We start from the raw sequence: 17,970 nt of genomic DNA, 5'->3' as shown, positions 1-17,970 counted from the left end.
CTACGACTTGGTTGAACCTGTATCAAGCCTCTTGCTCGGCGGCAGTTCAGGCTTCTTGAAAACTCCGTCATTGCTTCCCCCTCCAACCTGAGTGAAGGCGCCGCTCTTGAACCACCTATCCTCGTCCGCCTTGCGCTTGCGGCTGAGCTCGGCCTGCACCTTGGGATCGACCAGCTCCAGGCCTTGAGTCGCAGTGAAGGCAAGCGATGACACGGTGCCTGCGGTCGAGCCCAAGCTGGTCCCGACACCCGATGTCCGCAACCCCTTGCTGCTGGCCAGAGTCAGATTGGTGGCTCCGCCTCCAGTGAGGCCTCTGAGCGACGATGCGCTGCCGCTGAGAGAGCTGGCGCCGCCCCAACCCTTGCTCTTCGCGCTCAGTTTGGCACGTGTCCGCTGGTCGATCTGGGCCACGCGCAGCCGCCCGTCGTCGCGCTGCCCGATCATGCCTAGACCCGCGGTGTGGTCGCCGACTCCATAGCCGACCTCTTGCTCCTCCTTTCCGAAGGCCACACGGTTCTGGGCCTTCTTCAGCTCCGTTATGGCTGTCGCTTCCTTGGCCTTGCGGGCGCGGCGTCCTCCGCGCTTCCTGCTCGGCTTGTCGTCGGGTGCTGGCAATGCGCGTGCACCTTTGCTCAGGGGCTTCTGGTGCAGCTTGTCTAGACGGTCGAGGCACTCGTCCTTCAACCGCTCGCCTTCGGAGCCGTCGCGGAACTGGTGGAAACAATCGGTGCGAGCGCACATGACTATCTTGTTGGCGAACATCTTGATGGCTTGTTTCTTGAGATCGCTTGGGATGCTCCGGATGACAGGCGACTGGAATATGAAACCTTGATGCCGAATGCCGACGTTTGTGGCCAGCGCTGCACTGGCCTGCTTCTTCGAGCCCCATGCAGGTAGGTTGCACGCTGGCGTCTTGGAGAGGCCCGTGAGACCGCCAGCCTGGTTGAGCAGTTGCGCCGCCGTCAGAGAGCCGATGAGTGCCGTCAAATTCGGCGCGAAGACGTTCATGCGTGACTGCACATACTCGGTCAAGGTTCTCTTGGCCTTGTCCAGAGAGATGACCATCTCGCATGCCTGTATCACCCGCTGCAGTTGTTCTTGCGACATGGCCCGGCCCTTGGACGTTGTGGCCTCCACCGTAACAATCATCAGGGACGGGCCATCGAGTACCGACTTCAGCGTCACGCCCAGGGGATTGTCTGTTGACACCTGGAGTGACTTGATGCTCTCCGCGTCCAGGGGCCCGTTGCCCAAGATCGCAACCACCTTGGCATATTCTAGAGGGTTGGTGATCAGGGTTTCGAGCTCCGGGAACCGCACCGAGTAGTGGTCCCGGATGAACTTATGTACGAGCACGATCTCGTTATCGATTTGGGTGGATAAACCGTTCGACTGCGTTAGGAGGTGGTACTCGGGATGGTCCTCCACATTGCCGATGCTGTCTGCAGGGTCGGCGGTTTGTGATTGATAATGTGCGATTTTCTGCAGCGTTCGAGGCAAACTGTCAGGGCTATTGCTCAAAAAGATAGATGTAAACGCTTTTCCACGGCTCATGGGCATCGATTCGGGAGATCGGGGCAGGGCGCTACTAACCTCAAGAACTGGTGTCAGGGTCTTCATGAGCCCTGCAATGGTGCGCACGTCGCGAACACCTCCTAGCTGCATCTTCTCGATTCTCGTCTTCGCGTCGTCGTCGTCACCGGCGGCGGCGGCGGCAGCGTTGCCGTCAACGCCGTCTATCATGTCGGCGTCTTCATCTGCGTTCTCGTCCTCATCGCGGACTTCTTCCATAGATGTGTCTCCTCCATTTGCCTGGGCGTCGCCCGACAGGCCCGCCTCACCGAAGAGGCCATCATCGTGCTCGTCGCCCCCGGCTTCGGACCCAGATCCTTCGAAGTCTTGGAGGAGCTCGTCTGCGAGTGTTGACATTATGGGTAACCTATATGTCTCTTGCATACACGAAAGAAGCGAGATTACGTGGTGACGCCAGATGCACTGTAGAAGCTGCAAGGTCGCGGGAAGGCAAGCGGGCGGTGCAGGCGTGACGACCGTGATGCATGATGGATCTTTTGAACTTGTAAGAAAGCTGCGCCGAGTGCTGAATGGCGTTTGGATGGCAAAAGTGGGGCTCTGGCAGCATTAGCGGCTTGGCACTGTGCATCCCGGCAACGACTACTGTCACTATCCAAGCAGTGTCCTGGCACTTTCCAGACTTTCCAAGTGATCCAGAGGCCTGGATCCGAAAAACTCAAAATACCCTCACGCAGTTTTCAGTAACATTGCGCTCCATAGCAGACGGCGTGCGCAGCAGACACCAACACCATGGATTCGCGCGGGCCACCGAGGGTCAAAAACAAGGCGCCGGCGCCGGTGCAGATCTCGGCCGAGCAGCTGCTTCGCGAAGCTGTCGACCGACAGGAAACTGCCATCCAGAAGCCGACGCAGCGGTTCGCCGACCTTGAGGAGCTGAAGGAGTACCAGGGTCGGAAGCGCCGCGAGTTTGAGGACTACATTCGCCGCAATCGCGTCCGCCTGGCAAATTGGTTCCAATATGCCCAGTGGGAGCTCGAGCAGAAGGAGTTTGCCCGCGCTCGATCGGTCTTCGAGCGCGCTCTCGATGTGCATCCCAACAATACGCGTAAGCAACCCGGCCCAACCTAATGTGCCCTGCTGTCGCAGAAGTATCGTATATGGTAGCCGCTGACACTTTCTGCAGAACTCTGGGTCAGGTACATCGAGGCCGAGATCAAGAACCGGAATATCAACCATGCTCGCAACCTCCTGGACCGCGCAGTCACCCGGCTGCCACGCGTCTCCAAGCTCTGGTACAAGTACCTATGGGTCATGGAGATGCTCGGCGACATCCCGGGCACCCGCCAAGTATTTGACCGGTGGATGAGGTGGCAACCCGACGAGGACGCGTGGAATGCTTACATCAAGCTGGAGAAACGCTACGGGGAGTACGATAGGGCGAGACAGATCTTCAGCGCCTTCACTCAGGTGCACCCCGAACCGAGGACCTGGTTAAAGTGGGCCAAATTTGAGGAGGAGTATGGCACCACCGACATGGTCCGTGAGGTGTTCCAAACTGCCATCCAAACCATTGCCGAGACGCTGGGCGACGATGAGGTGGACGAGAGGCTGTTCATCGCCTTCGCGAGGTTCGAGGCCCGCCATAAGGAGTACGAGAGGGCGCGTGCCATCTACAAGTTCGGTCTCGACAACCTGCCACGTTCTAAATCAATGGCCCTGCATGCACAGTACACGACGTTCGAAAAACAATTCGGCGACAGGGAGGGTGTTGAAGACGTCGTAATCACAAAACGGAGGAGGCTTTATGAGGAACAAGTCAAAGAGAACCCCAAAAACTACGACGTCTGGTTCGATTTCGCCCGGCTCGAAGAAAGTGGCGGCGACCCAGACCGTGTTCGGGAGGTCTATGAGCGGGCCATTGCCCAGGTCCCCCCAACCCAGGAGAAGCGCCACTGGAGGAGGTACATCTTTCTTTTCCTCTTCTATGCGATATGGGAAGAGCGGGTGACGAAAGACACGGAGCGTGCGCGGCAGATCTACGACACTGCTTTGGGGCTCGTCCCTCACAAGAAGTTCACTTTCGCAAAGCTATGGGTCGCGAAGGCGCATTTCGAGATCCGACAGGGGCAGCTGACCGCGGCACGAAAGGCTTTGGGCCGAGCGATCGGCATGTGCCCTAAAGACAAGCTGTTTAAGGAATACATCTCCCTAGAGCAGCGGCTCTACGAGTTCGAGAGGTGTCGGACTCTGTACGAGAAACACGCGCTGTACAACCCGGCAAACTGTCAGACCTGGATCAAGTGGGCCGAGCTTGAGCGAGGTCTGGACGACCTTGACCGGACCCGGGCTATCTTCGAGATTGCTATCGGGCAGCCAATCTTGGACATGCCCGAGGTGGTCTGGAAGGCCTACATTGACTTTGAGGAGGAAGAGGGCGAATACGACAGGACTCGCACGCTGTATGAGCGCCTGCTCGAAAAGGCCGACCACCCCAAGGTCTGGATCAGCTACGCACAGTTCGAGATCAACGTCCCAGACGAGGGTGCGGAGGAGGAAGACGAGGAAGCTGAAGAGCGGCCAGTCAGCGAGGAGGCCAAAGCGCGGGCCCGCAAGGTCTTTGAGCGTGCGCATAAGAGCATGAAGGACCGCGACCTCAAGGCCGAGCGCGTGTCGCTGCTGACGGCCTGGCTGGAGTTCGAGAAGATGCATGGCTCGCAGGAGGACATCGAGAAGATCCAGAAACAGATGCCGCGCAAGACCAAGAAGAAGAGAAAGCTGGACGACGATACATGGGAGGAGTACGTCGACTATATCTTCCCGGCCGACGACCAGCAGAACAAGAACCTGTCGAACCTGCTTGCTATTGCAAGTGCTTGGAAGCAAACCGGAGGGAAGGCTATCGGGGGCGATTGAAGGAGGGTGTTTGAAGCACCAACTTGTCGACCCAGTGTAACTAGCGCATTCTTTGCTCGTCTCGTGACGCTGGCGTCTTTCGGTATTGTACATCACCGCTACAAGGATAGTTGGGTTACGAACCATGTGACAGGGCCGGCAATTGAGCAGGATGCGATGTTGGGGGTAGATTGATGTTTGCTCTGCTTCTTCTGTCATGATAACAGGAAATCAGAAAATAACACCACCTGCTCGGTGTCCCTGAGAGTTCCTACTCTGTCAATTTCGTATGTATTGCACCATGTACATGTTGTGGCCATCCAGCGTCTAGGTTTGTATTGTATTTGAACCGCTTCGATCCCCTGACCCATTCTGCATACCTCGATGCTTGTACAATACGAGGGCCGGTTCGGTTTAGGAGGCTGAGCAATCAATCAACTGGTGTGCTGGTTGCGGTGACCTCAACATTAGAAGGGGGTCGAGCCGGTATCGCCCTCTTAAGTTACAGACAGGCGGGCCTGCGATCCTCCTAATTCTCGATTGAGCCGACTGTGATAGTGGAGGGCATCCCGAAACTCTCCGGATCAACCACCAATACCCAGCCAGTCGTCGGGGTGTCCTTGAGCAATGGTGGGACGGAAAGGCGTTTGTTGACGGTGAACATATATACCTTACAAAAGGGGGCACAAGCGAGGCTGTCATCACGCAGAAGGCAGCGTCTATACTCCTGTTGACTAGACCGAAAGAAAACCATAAAATAGTGAATCATTTCATTGCAGGTACATGACGTTACATCATCATAAAATCTTTTCATCGACATCATAACCCCTCCAAAAGCAAGGAAAGGCAGGAGGGAAAAATAGCATAATATCATCAGATCCACCAAGAAGTCTCTCCGAGATAATCCACCCAAGTGCACGCTCGTACCCGTTCGTTGTGGCTCAGAGAGCCCTCTACCGGCCGGGAACCAGATCCCATCAAAAACCGAAGGTAGGAAGGTATCATCGCCCAACGTGTGCATGCGAAACCACTCGAGGGTACACCACAGGAAACGGAATAGAAAACGACGAAAGAAGAATATCTGGACGACGTCGGGGGAAAGAGAAGACGGGTAAGACGACGGTGACCTTTTGATGATCGAACTGTCCCGTCTGCAGCGAAGGTCGTGCTTGAGCTTTCCCGGGCGTTCGATCGATCTCATCCGTTCGCTAGTCAAGGATCGGCTTTTCCTCCCGTGTGTTCGTCCACAGCTGACTCATCTCGCCTGAGTAAGCCACCAGTTGCCAATCGTGTGGTAAGTCGTGCCCCCGCGGTGACACAACGCAGCGCCGTGTCAGCTCAGCAGATTTGGTCGCCGCCGGGGTCTTGGTGGGCCAGCGACGTGTGCCCTCTTGCAAGGAGGTGGTGCGGTTCCCACAGGGCTTAACTCTTGTCAGCGGTTCAATGGCGGCGGCGATCGTCTATCACTCGCAAAAGATTAATTAGAATGTTCTCAATAATAAGTCTATGAGGATGGTGCGGGTGGAATGGTTAGAAAGAAGTTGAAGCCGCCGCGAAGTGCACCCAGAGCCAGAGCATGTATGTATGGACTGGGGATGAAGGGGACCGCTGACTGGGGAAGCCAACCGGAAGCGACCATCTCAGAGGACCCCAAAGCCGTTGAAGGGCGAAACACAGGGAGTGTTAAGTGCCATGAGTTGAACCGAGAAAGGCTGGTTTGTTCCATCGAATGCCGTTGGGACAGCTGGTACAGTCTGAGGCGGCGGTGGTGGCGTCGCTCGCGGCACGTGTGTTGACGCTGACGGTTGGAGATGTGTGCGTGTATGTATGGGTACATACCGAAAAGAAACGGTATTGGAAGCGAGTGTATGGCAATCGCGACCGGGAAGACAGTAGACTGGTGCGACGTGTCTATCGAGACCAAAGGTTGCGACCGGGGGAACGGCAAGGAGCACGAGCATGATTGCCCCGTCCTACCTACCTCCTGCCGTATGAGTCGGCAGGAAGCACAGCGCCGTACGGGTTCCCGTCAGCGTAACGGGGTCCCTCGTTGTACCGGTCGGCCCCTGGCGGAGCTGGCGAAGACGAATAGTCAGCCCTGCGTCTGCCGAGCCGGTCGATGCCACCATCGCCGTCGCCATTTGCCAACCGCTTTTGTCTCTCAAGCCGTCGCCTGTGCCTCTCCGCCTTCTCCAGTTTCCACTGGTGCATCTCGTGCCGTATCTCGCGTGCTTCCTTCACCTCCGAGATGGCGCCCTTGACGCCGAGCGCGGCGATACCCACAGCGGCGGCGTCTTGGAGAAGGGCTCTCTTTCTGAGCCTCTCGGCCTCCTCCGCACTCAGCTGTCCCTCTTTCACCGCTTTCTTCCTCAACTGGCGCTTCTCCATGCTCTGGTACACACTGTGCGCCGCGTGGATGGTCGCCACGGCCGCCAGACCCGTAGTGATGATTTGCTTACCTCTCAATTTCCTGGCTCGCTTCCTGTCATCATCGGAATCGCCCAGATCGCTCTCTGACGCGGAACCGCGTCTCCCCTGCCGAGAACGGTCTCGTCCCCCGCCGTGACGGGAGCGATCGTCGTCATAGTCCCTGCGTCGGTCGCGGGAACGGTCCCTGTCATAGTCGTCGTAGTCATCGCGGTGTCGGCGCGAGCGTCCTTCATAATCGTCGTAATCCCGTCTGCGATCGCGACTGCGGTCGCGGCGATCAACGTCATCGTCATCTGGGCCGTTGCCGATGCCCACCTTAGCCAGGCGGCGTCGGGCCGAGTCGACAACGCTCCGGCTCCGGCTGCGGTGCCGGCGGTCAGGAGAGTCATCGCGGCTGTCGCGCGATTCTACGCTCCGCCTTCTGGATCTCGACCGCTCATGACTGTCCATGATTTTCTTCGCGCCAAGCGCGCCCAGGCCGGCAGTTGCGAGAGCGGCCAGCCCGCTCGTGCCGCTACCGCCGCCATCCTTTGAGCGAGCGCGAGACCGAGACCGAGATCGACCGGTCCTCTCGTCCATCTCAATGTTCTTCTTCGATCCGTTGAGGACACGGTTGCCAAGGAGGCCTCCGACGACAGCCTCGGCCAAGCCAAGCTTGCTACCAGCCTTTTCGGTGTCCTGAGCAGCATCGAGAGTGGCCGCACCGGCGGCAGCAGTAAGGATGCGCTTGGCCTTCTCACCCTTCCACGAGCCTGGCTGCTTGGAGATACGGAAGGCCTCGGTAGCGCCGGCAATTAGGGAGGCCATGGCGGCCTTCTGGACTTTGCTGGCTGCCTCACTCTTGCCGCCTTTCCCTCTGTCCTTGCCGCGAGACCGGGAGGTGGAGCGGGATCTCGACCGAGAGCGAGATCGTGAGCGGCTGTCGCGGCGGCTTCTGGTGTCTGACTTGTCGTCTCTGCCTGTCAAAGCCTTGACGGCACCGCCAAGGCCGGCGGCAGCAAGAGCGCTTTCCAGGAAGTTCTTGTGGCCCTTCTTATCCTTGGCGCTCTCCTCCTCGTCCGAATAGTAGCCGGACCTGTGGGCAATAGCCTTCCTGTCCTCCTTCTCCTTGTGCTTGTTGTAGAGCTCCGTGCCCTGATAGCCGGCAAAGGCGCCGGCGGCGCCAAGTGCCGCCGAGGCCAGGAGGTTCCGATGGACATCCGTGCCATGCTGACTGGCCTCGCGGCGATCGTAGAGCTCCTTTCCACCGATGGCGATAGCGGCACCGGTTACAGCGGCGATGATCTGCTCCTGCTTGGATAGGATGCGCGCCTTCTTCTTGCGCTCCTCCTCGTAAATCATAACCTCGGTCTTCTTGCGCGCCTTGCGGTCGTAGTCGTCATAGTCCGGGTCCCGGCTGTAATAGGAGCGGCGATCATCCTGCTCGTCGTAGTACCCGGGTTCCGCGGAGCGGGCGCGACGGAGGTCCCTGGACGAGTAGCCTGGAGGCGGGAAGTCCCGTCGGATTTCCTCGACATAAAGGTCGCTGTCCTCTCGGGGCCGCGCGACCAGATCGCGCGATGGCTGGACGTGGACGTGGGTCTCACGAGCTTCGTAATAGCGAGGATCGCGGTCCTCACGGCGGTCTTCCCGGTAGTAGCGCTTTGTGGTGCGCTCCCTGGCCGGGGCGTCATAGGGGTCGTACGAAGCCATCGGCAGATGACCGCGATATCGACGCAGTCAAGCGACCCAACAGGCGTTTTGCGAAGATTGTCTGGGTTTGGTCGCTTGTTTGGGGCGATTACCGGTGGATTGCCTAGGTCCTAGGTTCTAGTGTAGGTATGGGAAACCTGAGGGCAGGAAAGTGAGATCAGGTGGTGGGATGCTGCCGCAGTAAGTGGGCAATGGTAAGGGCACGGGGCGGGGCGGGGGCCAAGCCAGATATTAATCGCATGGGTGAGGGAGGGGGAGGGGCGAAGTGCAGCAAAGCAGCAAGGCAGTGACAGCACCAGTGGATTCCCTTCAGGCACCGCCAGATGCCGTCTGTGCTTCAGCAAGCATCAACCCGGATAGTCGGGTACCAAGTACGGATGAACTGCACAATGTCTAGGCGTTCTCGGGTACCTTACCTCCCCGAACATGGAGATGCGCACGGTACAAGAAGTCATCTCGAAGCAATTGGAAAGAGAACTGCGTCAACTTTCGAGGCCCGCAGATCCGCCTGTTGGCCAACATCGGGAAGACTAGGACATGGCCTTGGCACAGGCTCCCTCGTGGCCAGGCGGCCGCTGCGGCGATCAAAGCTGAGACGTCCCGGGCCCGCGGGCCTTGGTTGTCTTGGTTGGCTTCGACCGACCTCCCTGGCTAGGGAAAATATTGTACCAGTTACGCGAAGTGTCAGGGCACTGCCGCCTTGCAGACAGAAAATACTCACTGCCGTCGGCTTCCAAAAATGTTTTTGGTTTCTGGGCTGGATCCAGGGGTCCATTCCGTTTCGGCGCAAACAAAACGTCATTTGCGTGCGCGCCAGCCCAATAAACCCCCGGCCGACTCACGGCGACGCTCACACTTCTGCGAGTGCGGTGCTTGAATTCTGCAAGTACATACTACTAACTAACTTTGTACGGACCTCGTCGAAAGCCTCAGTGTCTAGAATCTCGCTGTTAATGTACCGTGGGATCCCTCCCCAGTCCAACAGAGGTGCGGATGACCGATGTTCGAGGCAGCGCAGAAACGGGACTCGGTGTGACCGGGACTCGCCCATGTGGTTGGGATAGTAGGACATCCCGGTCGGGCACGGAAAGGTGGTGTGGCCGTGCCACAGACTGCGGGTCATGAGAACCAGTGGAGGGCACTACACAGAATGTCAACTTCAGCGTTTCTTTTAGCCGTATCATACAATACTCTCGAGAACTGAGTCACTGGCATCAGACTTGGTAGCGCCGTAGGGGACCCGGCGATGGAATTGAAGTGATCCACAGATACCCAATGCGATGGATGGCCTCGTCGATGCCCAGTTTCCCCATATGATGTCACAAGTCACCACCTGCCACACATTGACCGCTTGCGACCGACAACTTGTGGTGTTCTTTGGATCCCAGCATTACTTATATACAGCGAAAGTAATCACTGCATACACCGTACACGCTCTTGCTAGGTATGCATATCTGTTCGCTCCTCTTTCTGAGCAGCCATGGATCCCAGCTCAGCTGCTCCCTCACCGTTATCAATACTCCGCTGTCGCCTTACGCTCGGCTTAAGGGGTATGAAGTAGATACAGGACGACAACCCGCCAATATGATGATCTATGGGTACAAACTACAAAGGTTCCCATCTGTACCAGTAACTTGAGGATTTTAGATTGGGTGTATTTATCGCGTGTGGTACGAAACTGGTTCGTGAATCCAAGGCCGCGGCCGCGGGATTGGGCCTCCTCATGCCGCACTCTCCGTCTCACTGCCATCTGCCGGGCTCGTACTACTTCCTTCCGCGTGGCTCTGCTCGCGGCTCTTGTCCAGCTCGTCCGGGACGTCGTCGAGCCAACCCTCTGGCAGCATCTCCAGCGCCCTGGTGCCACCGCCAAGTCAGCATCCACAGCCCGAGTCATGTTGAGAGAAAACAGCTGCACACTCACATCTTCAACTCCATATCCACGGCCACGCCCTTCGCTTCGAGATCCTTGATCATCTGCCTCCTCTCCAACAGCAGCTTCCTGATGTAGTCAACCGTGCCATGAAGCACGACGCCCTCCGAGCGGGCCAAGCCCTCCATGCCCGGGACAAGCTCCGCAAGCTTGTCAAAGCCTTCCCGGATAGCCTGCCGCCGCTTTTGCTCTGTTCAGGCTGGTTAGTGAGTGATATGGTTTAGGTAGGTAAGTAACTTGGTCCAGTTGAGGAGGGTTTTTCTGTTCCTACTCACCGGAGGCGATGTGGTTCGCCTTCTTCTCCTTGTCTGTCAGACGCGGCTTCTCCTTTTCGTCCTCAGCCGCCGGAGTGGTCGACGGCTGGACAGCCGCCGAGGACGACGGTGCTGCCATTGTGTGTCCAAAGGCAGCAGCGGACAGATAGTGGTAATTTGGCCAACTCGGACTCCCAGTTGTCTCTCATTCAAACTTCCTAGACCGGGACCGCCACAACGGGCACGCAAAGGAGAGCTGCTGCAGCAGGGGCGACGCGGCACTCTACCCAACACACAGGCTCGGATGCTGCAAATACACAATAGGTATGAACGTGATAGATAGGAGTATTAGCTCGTTGCGAGTGCAGACTCGAAACCGCAGGCTAAAACCGGCATGTGATTGTGGCTCTGATGCTGAACTTGTCGGCTGCTTTCTTTTTGTCCATCATGCTGTTTGAATGATCTGTGATCTACTTGATGTCGGAGCCGGTTCTTTTAAAGAGAGCGCTAGAGGTTGTGAAGCATGTCGCTGCCAACAGCGACTGGCTGTGATGTAGGGAGGAATTGGAAGGTTGACTTTCACCACATGAGGTGGGGGTACTTGTATTGTACAATACATACATACATACATACAGTGTAGACACAAAAGAGCATGTATTTACATTCCAGAACATTATATACCTTCTCCCAATACGGTAAAGCAGGAAACTCACAGTCCTTCTTCGAACAACACTTGGCGGGAACACGCTGTTGCCATTGAAATGGGGATGATATGTACATGTACAGGAATGAAAAGCAATGATTTTTCCCTTTTCGGTTTGCTGTCTATTTATACACTTTACACAACTCAAAATGCTTTTTGTCTTCTCCGCTGAGGAATGAGGAACTCTGCAATCCCCACACCACCACCGCTTGAGATCCCAAGGAGCAGAGTGTGAAGTCTAAATCGTCGTTGAAATTCCCCATCCAGCTTTTCCCCGTTGACACCATCATTCATAACGAACTTGATCAATCCTTTCCGGCCCTCCTCGTTCACCCGGGAAATGCAAGAGTAGTCGCTGAGCTGCTGCGGTCAAGCCGCCTCCAGGGAGAACTTTTCGTCTGCCTGAAACCCACATGTGCTCCCTTGTCGACGACCCTGCCAAAAGTCCCGACCATAACAGGAGAGGCAAGCCAGCCCCGTACGCCATCTGCCGAGCGTGCCCGTCCTGCTGCTGTATGAATGGCGGCGAGTGGACGCGGAACACTTGCAATAAACACCGGGGTCATGCAGCTGAATGTGTCGAGACCATGAAACCCAAGACTGCTGCCAAAACCACAGAAAGCCAGAAGATTATTGTCGCCACCCCGGAACTCATCATGCAGAGGCTTCACTACGACCTAAGCGGCCGCCGAACTTCCACCCGACCAGGCCCGACCCCTGATCATACTGCTGTCCATGAACGCCTTTCCGCCTGCCCGCCCATCCTCCCAAAACATGCAGAGCGAGCCCCAAAAGAAGTGCAGAGGCAACGCATCGATCGACGCCCAGACCAAGGACCACAAGTATGACGTTGAACGCTTCGGGATCGCCAAGTAGGGGACGCCGAACAACCTGCGGAGACCGATTCAGTGGGCGTTGCGAATGCCATTGCTGACAAGACAATCTTCGCTCGGGAACACGCCGCTGTGCAACTGAGCCGTGAAGTTATGAACGACGGCGATACGCGCCAGCGAAGCGTGTTGTTTTTGGGGGAATATAACCGTTGAAGGGACACCGAACCCCAAATGGAAAAGAAATGGATTGATTAACCGCCCTTGGTGAGGCTGTAGCCTTGACAGATTCCGAATGTACCACCATTGAATGTGTTTGCGCCGCGGAAGCACCGAAGCGAACGAGATCGCCCAAATCATCTGTGATCCGAGAGATTTTCTGTAGGTCAAATGAATGCCACCGCTGAGGATGCCCGTTGGTAGCGCGGGCAGCCGGAGGGAACGCCAGCATCGCAAGCTAGCATGGCTCTGGACGGCTCTAAACTGCTGTCACGTCCTTCCCGGAAAGCGTGCGGTCCAGCTCAGCAGCCTCGTTGAAATGTGATGTAAAGATCTCTGGCACAGCCCGGTCCTGGGGCCAAGGCTTCCGGGTGTTGGTGTGGAGCAAAAGCCCGTCGTAGAATTCGAGCAGGTACTTCAGCCCGACCTTGACAGGAATCTCCCGCGACGCATCCTCGAGCGCCAGATCCCGGAACTCCTGATAGACCTTGGCATTGAAATCATTCAGCAACATTCGCGACCAGAACTTGTAGAGCTTCTGCATGGACCTGGGAGTCTCGCCGGCCTTCGCATTCTGGCGCTCATCAAGTGCCGCTTTGCGGATCTCGGCGTACGGCCTCCTGTCTGTCTGATCCTTGGGGAAAGCCGACGCTTGTCCATCAACCCAAACGATCCCGCGTTCGAGTTGATCCGCGCTGGGCGGCTCAGAGCTTGCAGGAGCACCAGTAGCGCTATTTGAATGTTAGCATTGATTAGGATAACTCTGGAGTTCTAGGCCAGGGGATTACTTTTGAGTCTCAGCCGAGCTGGGGGACGCTGCGTTCTGGCTTGCCTGGGGCTGCTCTGAGACGTAGCCTGCCACGCCGGCACCTTCAGAAGAGCCTGCCTCCTCCTTCTCTTCGCGACTCACAATCATCATCAGATTCTCCACCTGGGAGTCGGAGAAATTGGTCATGCTCTCCAGTGTCACCGGAGACTGCGGAGGTGCGTATTCCGGTACACCTGCGGACAACTGAGATTCATGTCCGTGAAGGTGGCCGTTGACCGCGGCACCATTGGTGACTGGAATGTAGGCCGCTCCATTGGCATAGGCTGACTGGAACATCTGTTCCTCAGCGAAAGCCGGGAATGCGCCATTGGCTGCAGGAGGATATGGCTGAGGGACAACTGGGGCGGCGGGGAAAGGCGCGGCGAACTGCGCATCAGGCCTGCTGTAAGGAGTCCAGTTTGCCGGCCCATCGTTGCGGAAAGGCTCGAGCCGCTCATTGACAGGGAGGACGAAGTACTTCCACTGCTCGCGAAGCCTCAATCGTTCAATATTATCATCACCGATGACAAACTCGATCTGGTCAGAGAGCGAGCAAGCAAGGCGAACCAGGTCAAGGTCTTCGGTCACGGTCTTTATCCGCTTGAATCCCGCAATTGTCGACAAGTGAGCGAAGCCCTGCCCATCCATGTGCTGGCGGAGGTAGTAGTCCTTGCAGAGGTTTTCCACTGACAGATAATACTCCACCTGGGTCTTGAGGATGGCGACCGATGGATCATAAATGGTCGCGTACATGTAGGGAGGGTACTGAGGCATGGTGTAGTCATTCGCCGGGACAGCCTTAGGAGGGAATCCAGTGACGCCGGTGCTACCGCGTGCGGCTGACTGGCCAGAGTTAGCCCACTTGTTTCCCCTGCCCCTCGTCGGGTGACCGAACGACGCGGGGAACTGGGTGGAGAAAGCGGGAGGGCTGTGGGCGTTGGGATTCTGACGGGGCGGGAAGCCGCCAGAAGCTGGGTAGTGTCCGTTGGAAGCGTATGACGCAGATCCAAGGTGAGACGACGAGCTGCTGTGGCCGCCACGGGCACGATATCCGCCACCGCGACCGCGCTCCGGCCGGCCTTCGCGTGCGGGAAACTGCTGCCCTTGTGCACTGTCTTTGGCGTAGTCGCCTCGGTGCTGAACGGTGCTCCGTTCTTGAGGGAGGGTCCGGCCAGGTGCTTGGCCAGCCTCGGCACTCCATTGTCCATTCTCCATCCGGATGTCCCGGGTCGCACTGGCCCTCTTCGATGACTGCAATTCCTATTAGCGCCTGGCTGGGAGAAGGGAATGACATCAAGTCACACGCAGCAGCTGGGTTATCAAAGAGACTTACAAATGGAGCATCTGAATTGACATCGCGCGCTTGCTCGGCGTTCCCAGGGACCGACGACTTTCGCTGGTCTCGAGACGCCCCGTCAATCGAGGCACGCTTCGACGTCTGAGATGCATGCGGCTGACTAGTCGAACGTGCCGGGATACTTCCCTCACGCGGGCGAGTGGTCGCAGTCCTCGGGCCCGTCGAGCCCCCAGGAGAGGGTGCCTTGTCGCTCGCTGAGCTGGCACCAGGTTGGGAGGCAGAACTGGCAGCACCGGCAGCACCAGGGTGGTTGCCCCTCATGGAACCTGCTTCACGTCCACCCCGCGCACCACCGCGAGGTTTCGACCCACGAAGCGGCGGGAGTTGTGTCTCAAAGACAACCGAGTGCACAATCTCAAGCTTTTCCCACGTCTTCTTGCGGGTCGGGCCAGACTCATCCTGGCCCTCCTTTTCGGGCGGGTCACTCTTCTCCTGCGGCTTGCGAGGAGCCTGCTCTCGCGCAGCGGCCGACTTTGGATCTGGCCAAAACGAGGGATCCGCAACTGGCGGAAGGGACGTAGAGTTCTTCTCATCCTTGTCACCAGCCCGACTGCCACGGGGGCCGCTTCGGCGTGGTGCTTGCTCAGGAGGCCGCGAAGCCTCAACTGGCTTTTTGTGTAGCGCATTCTCGCCATTTGATGTGGTGCTGTGCATCGCCGAATCTTCGTGTGAAGGGTTCTGCTTCACCTCGTTGCTGATGGCTGGGCCGTCTGGGGAGGCTAGCTTGGCCTTGACAGCCGCCTTTTGTGCTTCCATCCGCTTGGCCCAGGGGTTAACTGCGGGCGGAGGAGCCTCTGTGAGAATGACGGGTTTCGCCGCCTCCTTCACTTTCTCTGCATCCTCCTCCTGATTCTGTTCGCCCTGCGCTTTCTCGTCGCCGCCACGTCCCTTCTTGCCCTTACGGCCTCTCCTGCCTTCGACATTATCGTTCACTCGGGAGGTCCGACTGGTGGAGCGTGATCCTTTGTCCTCGCTCCGAGATCGAGTCGGAACATCAGCCGCCTTTGTGCCGTTCTCCTGGGGTATCTTTCCGGATGGCTCTGCGACTGATGCTGTAGAGCCCGTGCCGGCGACGGAGGAGGCCTCACATTCCTGCTTTGACGCGGCGGACCCAGCATGGCTTGCAGTTTTCTGCTCTGGGTTCTGAGTTTCCGGTCCGCTTGACACAACTGAGGGTGCTGTTACAGATGTGGCACCGGTGGAGGCGTCGTCCTTACCCTGCGAGCCGGTCGTTGAGGGGGCAGGGCTCGATGTCTGTTGCGGACTGGGTTGGGATGCCGTCTGGCCTCGCGCGGCTTGCGCGTAGGAGAAAGTTGTGGCCGACATTCTTGGTCGGAATCGGTATCACCACACAAGGCAAGCGAGTGTCGGTTCACGACGGGGACCAACAAGTCTGACCGCGTGCGGCAAAAAAGCCCTAGTTGATCGGCAAATTGCAAGCAATGCTGTCTTTGCTGACCTCTGCTAAAGTTGCTCAGTATGCCTGGCTAGCGTCGGGCGATGTCCGGAGAGGCCGGCACAACCTCCCCGCACTGACGGAATGCTGAGGCCGCGAGACCGGGGAGGAATGTACGAGAGCGCTTCGGGCCTAAATTGAGCAACAGTCGGCTGGTCTGGGTCTCTGAGGATCTCGACCGGATAGGCGGCTTGTCTCTTCGCGGGGTCAAAGGCGGTTTGGTAGGCCACGAAAGACGAAGCCTGGAGAGAGCACCTGCGTGAGTGATCACGCTCGGTGTTATGCCTTTGGAATTGACAGGCAGCGCTTGTGACGAGGTCTCGAAGCGGTAGGTTGTCTATGACGCGGACTGAGAACGCCTGGAAAGAGCGAGAATCGCAACCGCCGCAGGCAGAGAACCGGTGCAACTCGGTAGTCGACGGCAATGGTAACGAGATGCTCTACAGCAGCCTGAACGAAGCCTCGTGTCCACGGGCGACCGGAGACGAAAACCAAGCGACCGACCCGTAGAAAGATGGTCAGTTGTAGAAGCGCAAGGTACGCCGTAGGATGAAGGGAGGGGAAATAGAAAAAAAAATGTGGTGGAGGGGAATGCGGAAGTGGTTCGGCAGGGCGAAAGGTGGATGTGATTTGTGTGCGTGTGTGGAATAAATTTTTCTCGGCTCTCTCAGGCTCTGCTGGGAAAACGGTGGAGTTAGCTTTAGAGCCCAGCACCTAGCACAATGAGTATTGTCGCAGCATCCAAGCACCGCTACTGCTCGGGGTGAGGGGAGAGCCCGTGCCGGGGATACAGTGGGGTTTTGCGCGAATATAAATCGGCGAGTGCTGCAAAGGAAATGGTGCTGTATAGGTGGTAGGTACCATAGGTAAGGTAGGTAATAAAAGGAAAATGGACAAGCAAGATGGTTGGAACACTCAGAACATCGACACGGTCCGGGATGCTAAAACACTTTCCAGGTTGTGAAAGGTATAGGGCTCACGGTCAGACATGACTCCAAAACTAGAGGCCTACCTATCAAGGTAGGGACGACCGGGGACAACGGGAATTGCACCGCCATTCACTCATAGAGGTCACGTCAACATCCACAGGCCGGGGCCGTTCAAAGCAGACGAAGTCGTTCTGCTCCCGTTTCGCGTCATGATCATATCAATGCTCCATCTTGTCTTTATGAGCGCCAATTCTAACAATTCTAACATGGTTGGCATCATCAAACGCGACGCTCTGGGTACCTAGACAAGAACAAACGCAACGCGTCTTGTTGATTCGTTTGAGCACCATTGGCATGGGGCAGGGCAGCTTCCAGTTTTCTAATAAGACCTTTCACAACCTTCAAGTCCCCGGGCCCTCAATTCACACTCATACGCAGTGCGGCTGTTATATAACGGACCTTGTCATCCCGTTGGAGGAATTCCAGCAATTTCCGCTTGGTAGCATTTGGGAAAATGTTTCGAGGTGACGGGAGTGTGAGGGGAAGCCAGTTGTTACTCCCTCCGCTTGGCTACATGAGTGTCGCCGTGTTTCCGTCCGTGCAGCATTCCTAGCAACAGAATGAGTAATATTTGGAACTCGTAGGTATCCAGTGGCCCTCAATGTCTAATGCTTGTTTGCTTTCCCATGGTGGCGAGGGATGTCCTACCCTCAGCTACCTTAACTGAAGCTGAGGTAGACCCTGATCTTAGCGGGGTACCGGTAGCCCTATATTACCCTCGTCGATGTTAGGTACTGCACAGTCGACGCAGACAGCCTAGTCCTGTCCATCAACATGACTTTCAAGCCTCAATTGCGCTCTCTGTATGAGGACGAGACATAACTAGGTACTGTGAGTTTATCTGGTGACGACGAGAATCCAGATCATGGTGATTTTC

The 17,970-nt window shown here is 57.1% G+C and overlaps 6 protein-coding genes across 6 annotated transcripts; 1 reads left to right on the top strand and 5 right to left on the bottom strand.

Moving 5' to 3' along the window:
* B0T15DRAFT_482374 (uncharacterized protein) lies at positions 1-1,929 on the bottom strand (the record flags this gene model as incomplete). Its single annotated transcript, XM_062866098.1, has 2 exons — positions 1-1,482; positions 1,594-1,929. The coding sequence occupies 2 exons, from the start codon at positions 1,927-1,929 to the stop codon at positions 1-3; spliced, it is 1,818 nt and encodes a 605-aa protein (XP_062727109.1).
* A 268-nt stretch (positions 1,930-2,197) lies between these two features.
* On the top strand, positions 2,198-4,543 carry B0T15DRAFT_71153 (uncharacterized protein). Its single transcript, XM_062871233.1, has 2 exons — positions 2,198-2,638; positions 2,717-4,543. Exons 1-2 carry the CDS (start codon positions 2,323-2,325, stop codon positions 4,444-4,446), a joined length of 2,046 nt encoding a protein of 681 aa, XP_062727108.1. The 5' UTR covers positions 2,198-2,322; the 3' UTR covers positions 4,447-4,543.
* A 256-nt stretch (positions 4,544-4,799) lies between these two features.
* Positions 4,800-6,014, bottom strand: B0T15DRAFT_71209 (uncharacterized protein). Its single transcript, XM_062871235.1, has one exon. It carries the CDS (start codon positions 5,624-5,626, stop codon positions 4,955-4,957), a length of 672 nt encoding a protein of 223 aa, XP_062727107.1. The 5' UTR covers positions 5,627-6,014; the 3' UTR covers positions 4,800-4,954.
* On the bottom strand, positions 6,015-8,709 carry B0T15DRAFT_71156 (uncharacterized protein). The gene has a single exon (XM_062871234.1). It carries the CDS (start codon positions 8,545-8,547, stop codon positions 6,403-6,405), a length of 2,145 nt encoding a protein of 714 aa, XP_062727106.1. The 5' UTR covers positions 8,548-8,709; the 3' UTR covers positions 6,015-6,402.
* A 1,517-nt stretch (positions 8,710-10,226) lies between these two features.
* B0T15DRAFT_70962 (uncharacterized protein) lies at positions 10,227-11,035 on the bottom strand. Its single transcript, XM_062871232.1, has 3 exons — positions 10,753-11,035; positions 10,469-10,667; positions 10,227-10,401 (listed from the first exon to the last, which is right to left on the bottom strand). The coding sequence occupies exons 1-3, from the start codon at positions 10,868-10,870 to the stop codon at positions 10,269-10,271; spliced, it is 450 nt and encodes a 149-aa protein (XP_062727105.1). The 5' UTR covers positions 10,871-11,035; the 3' UTR covers positions 10,227-10,268.
* A 1,477-nt stretch (positions 11,036-12,512) lies between these two features.
* B0T15DRAFT_70933 (uncharacterized protein) lies at positions 12,513-16,208 on the bottom strand. The gene is made up of 3 exons (XM_062871231.1): positions 14,625-16,208; positions 13,272-14,542; positions 12,513-13,214 (listed from the first exon to the last, which is right to left on the bottom strand). The coding sequence occupies exons 1-3, from the start codon at positions 15,972-15,974 to the stop codon at positions 12,743-12,745; spliced, it is 3,093 nt and encodes a 1,030-aa protein (XP_062727104.1). The 5' UTR covers positions 15,975-16,208; the 3' UTR covers positions 12,513-12,742.
* Positions 16,209-17,970: the final 1,762 nt, after the last annotated feature.

Source organism: Chaetomium strumarium (genome assembly GCF_033439665.1).
Source record: "Chaetomium strumarium strain CBS 333.67 chromosome Unknown B0T15scaffold_1, whole genome shotgun sequence".
Classification (NCBI taxonomy): domain Eukaryota; kingdom Fungi; phylum Ascomycota; class Sordariomycetes; order Sordariales; family Chaetomiaceae; genus Chaetomium; species Chaetomium strumarium.
This window is presented reverse-complemented; position numbering and strand designations above follow the sequence as displayed.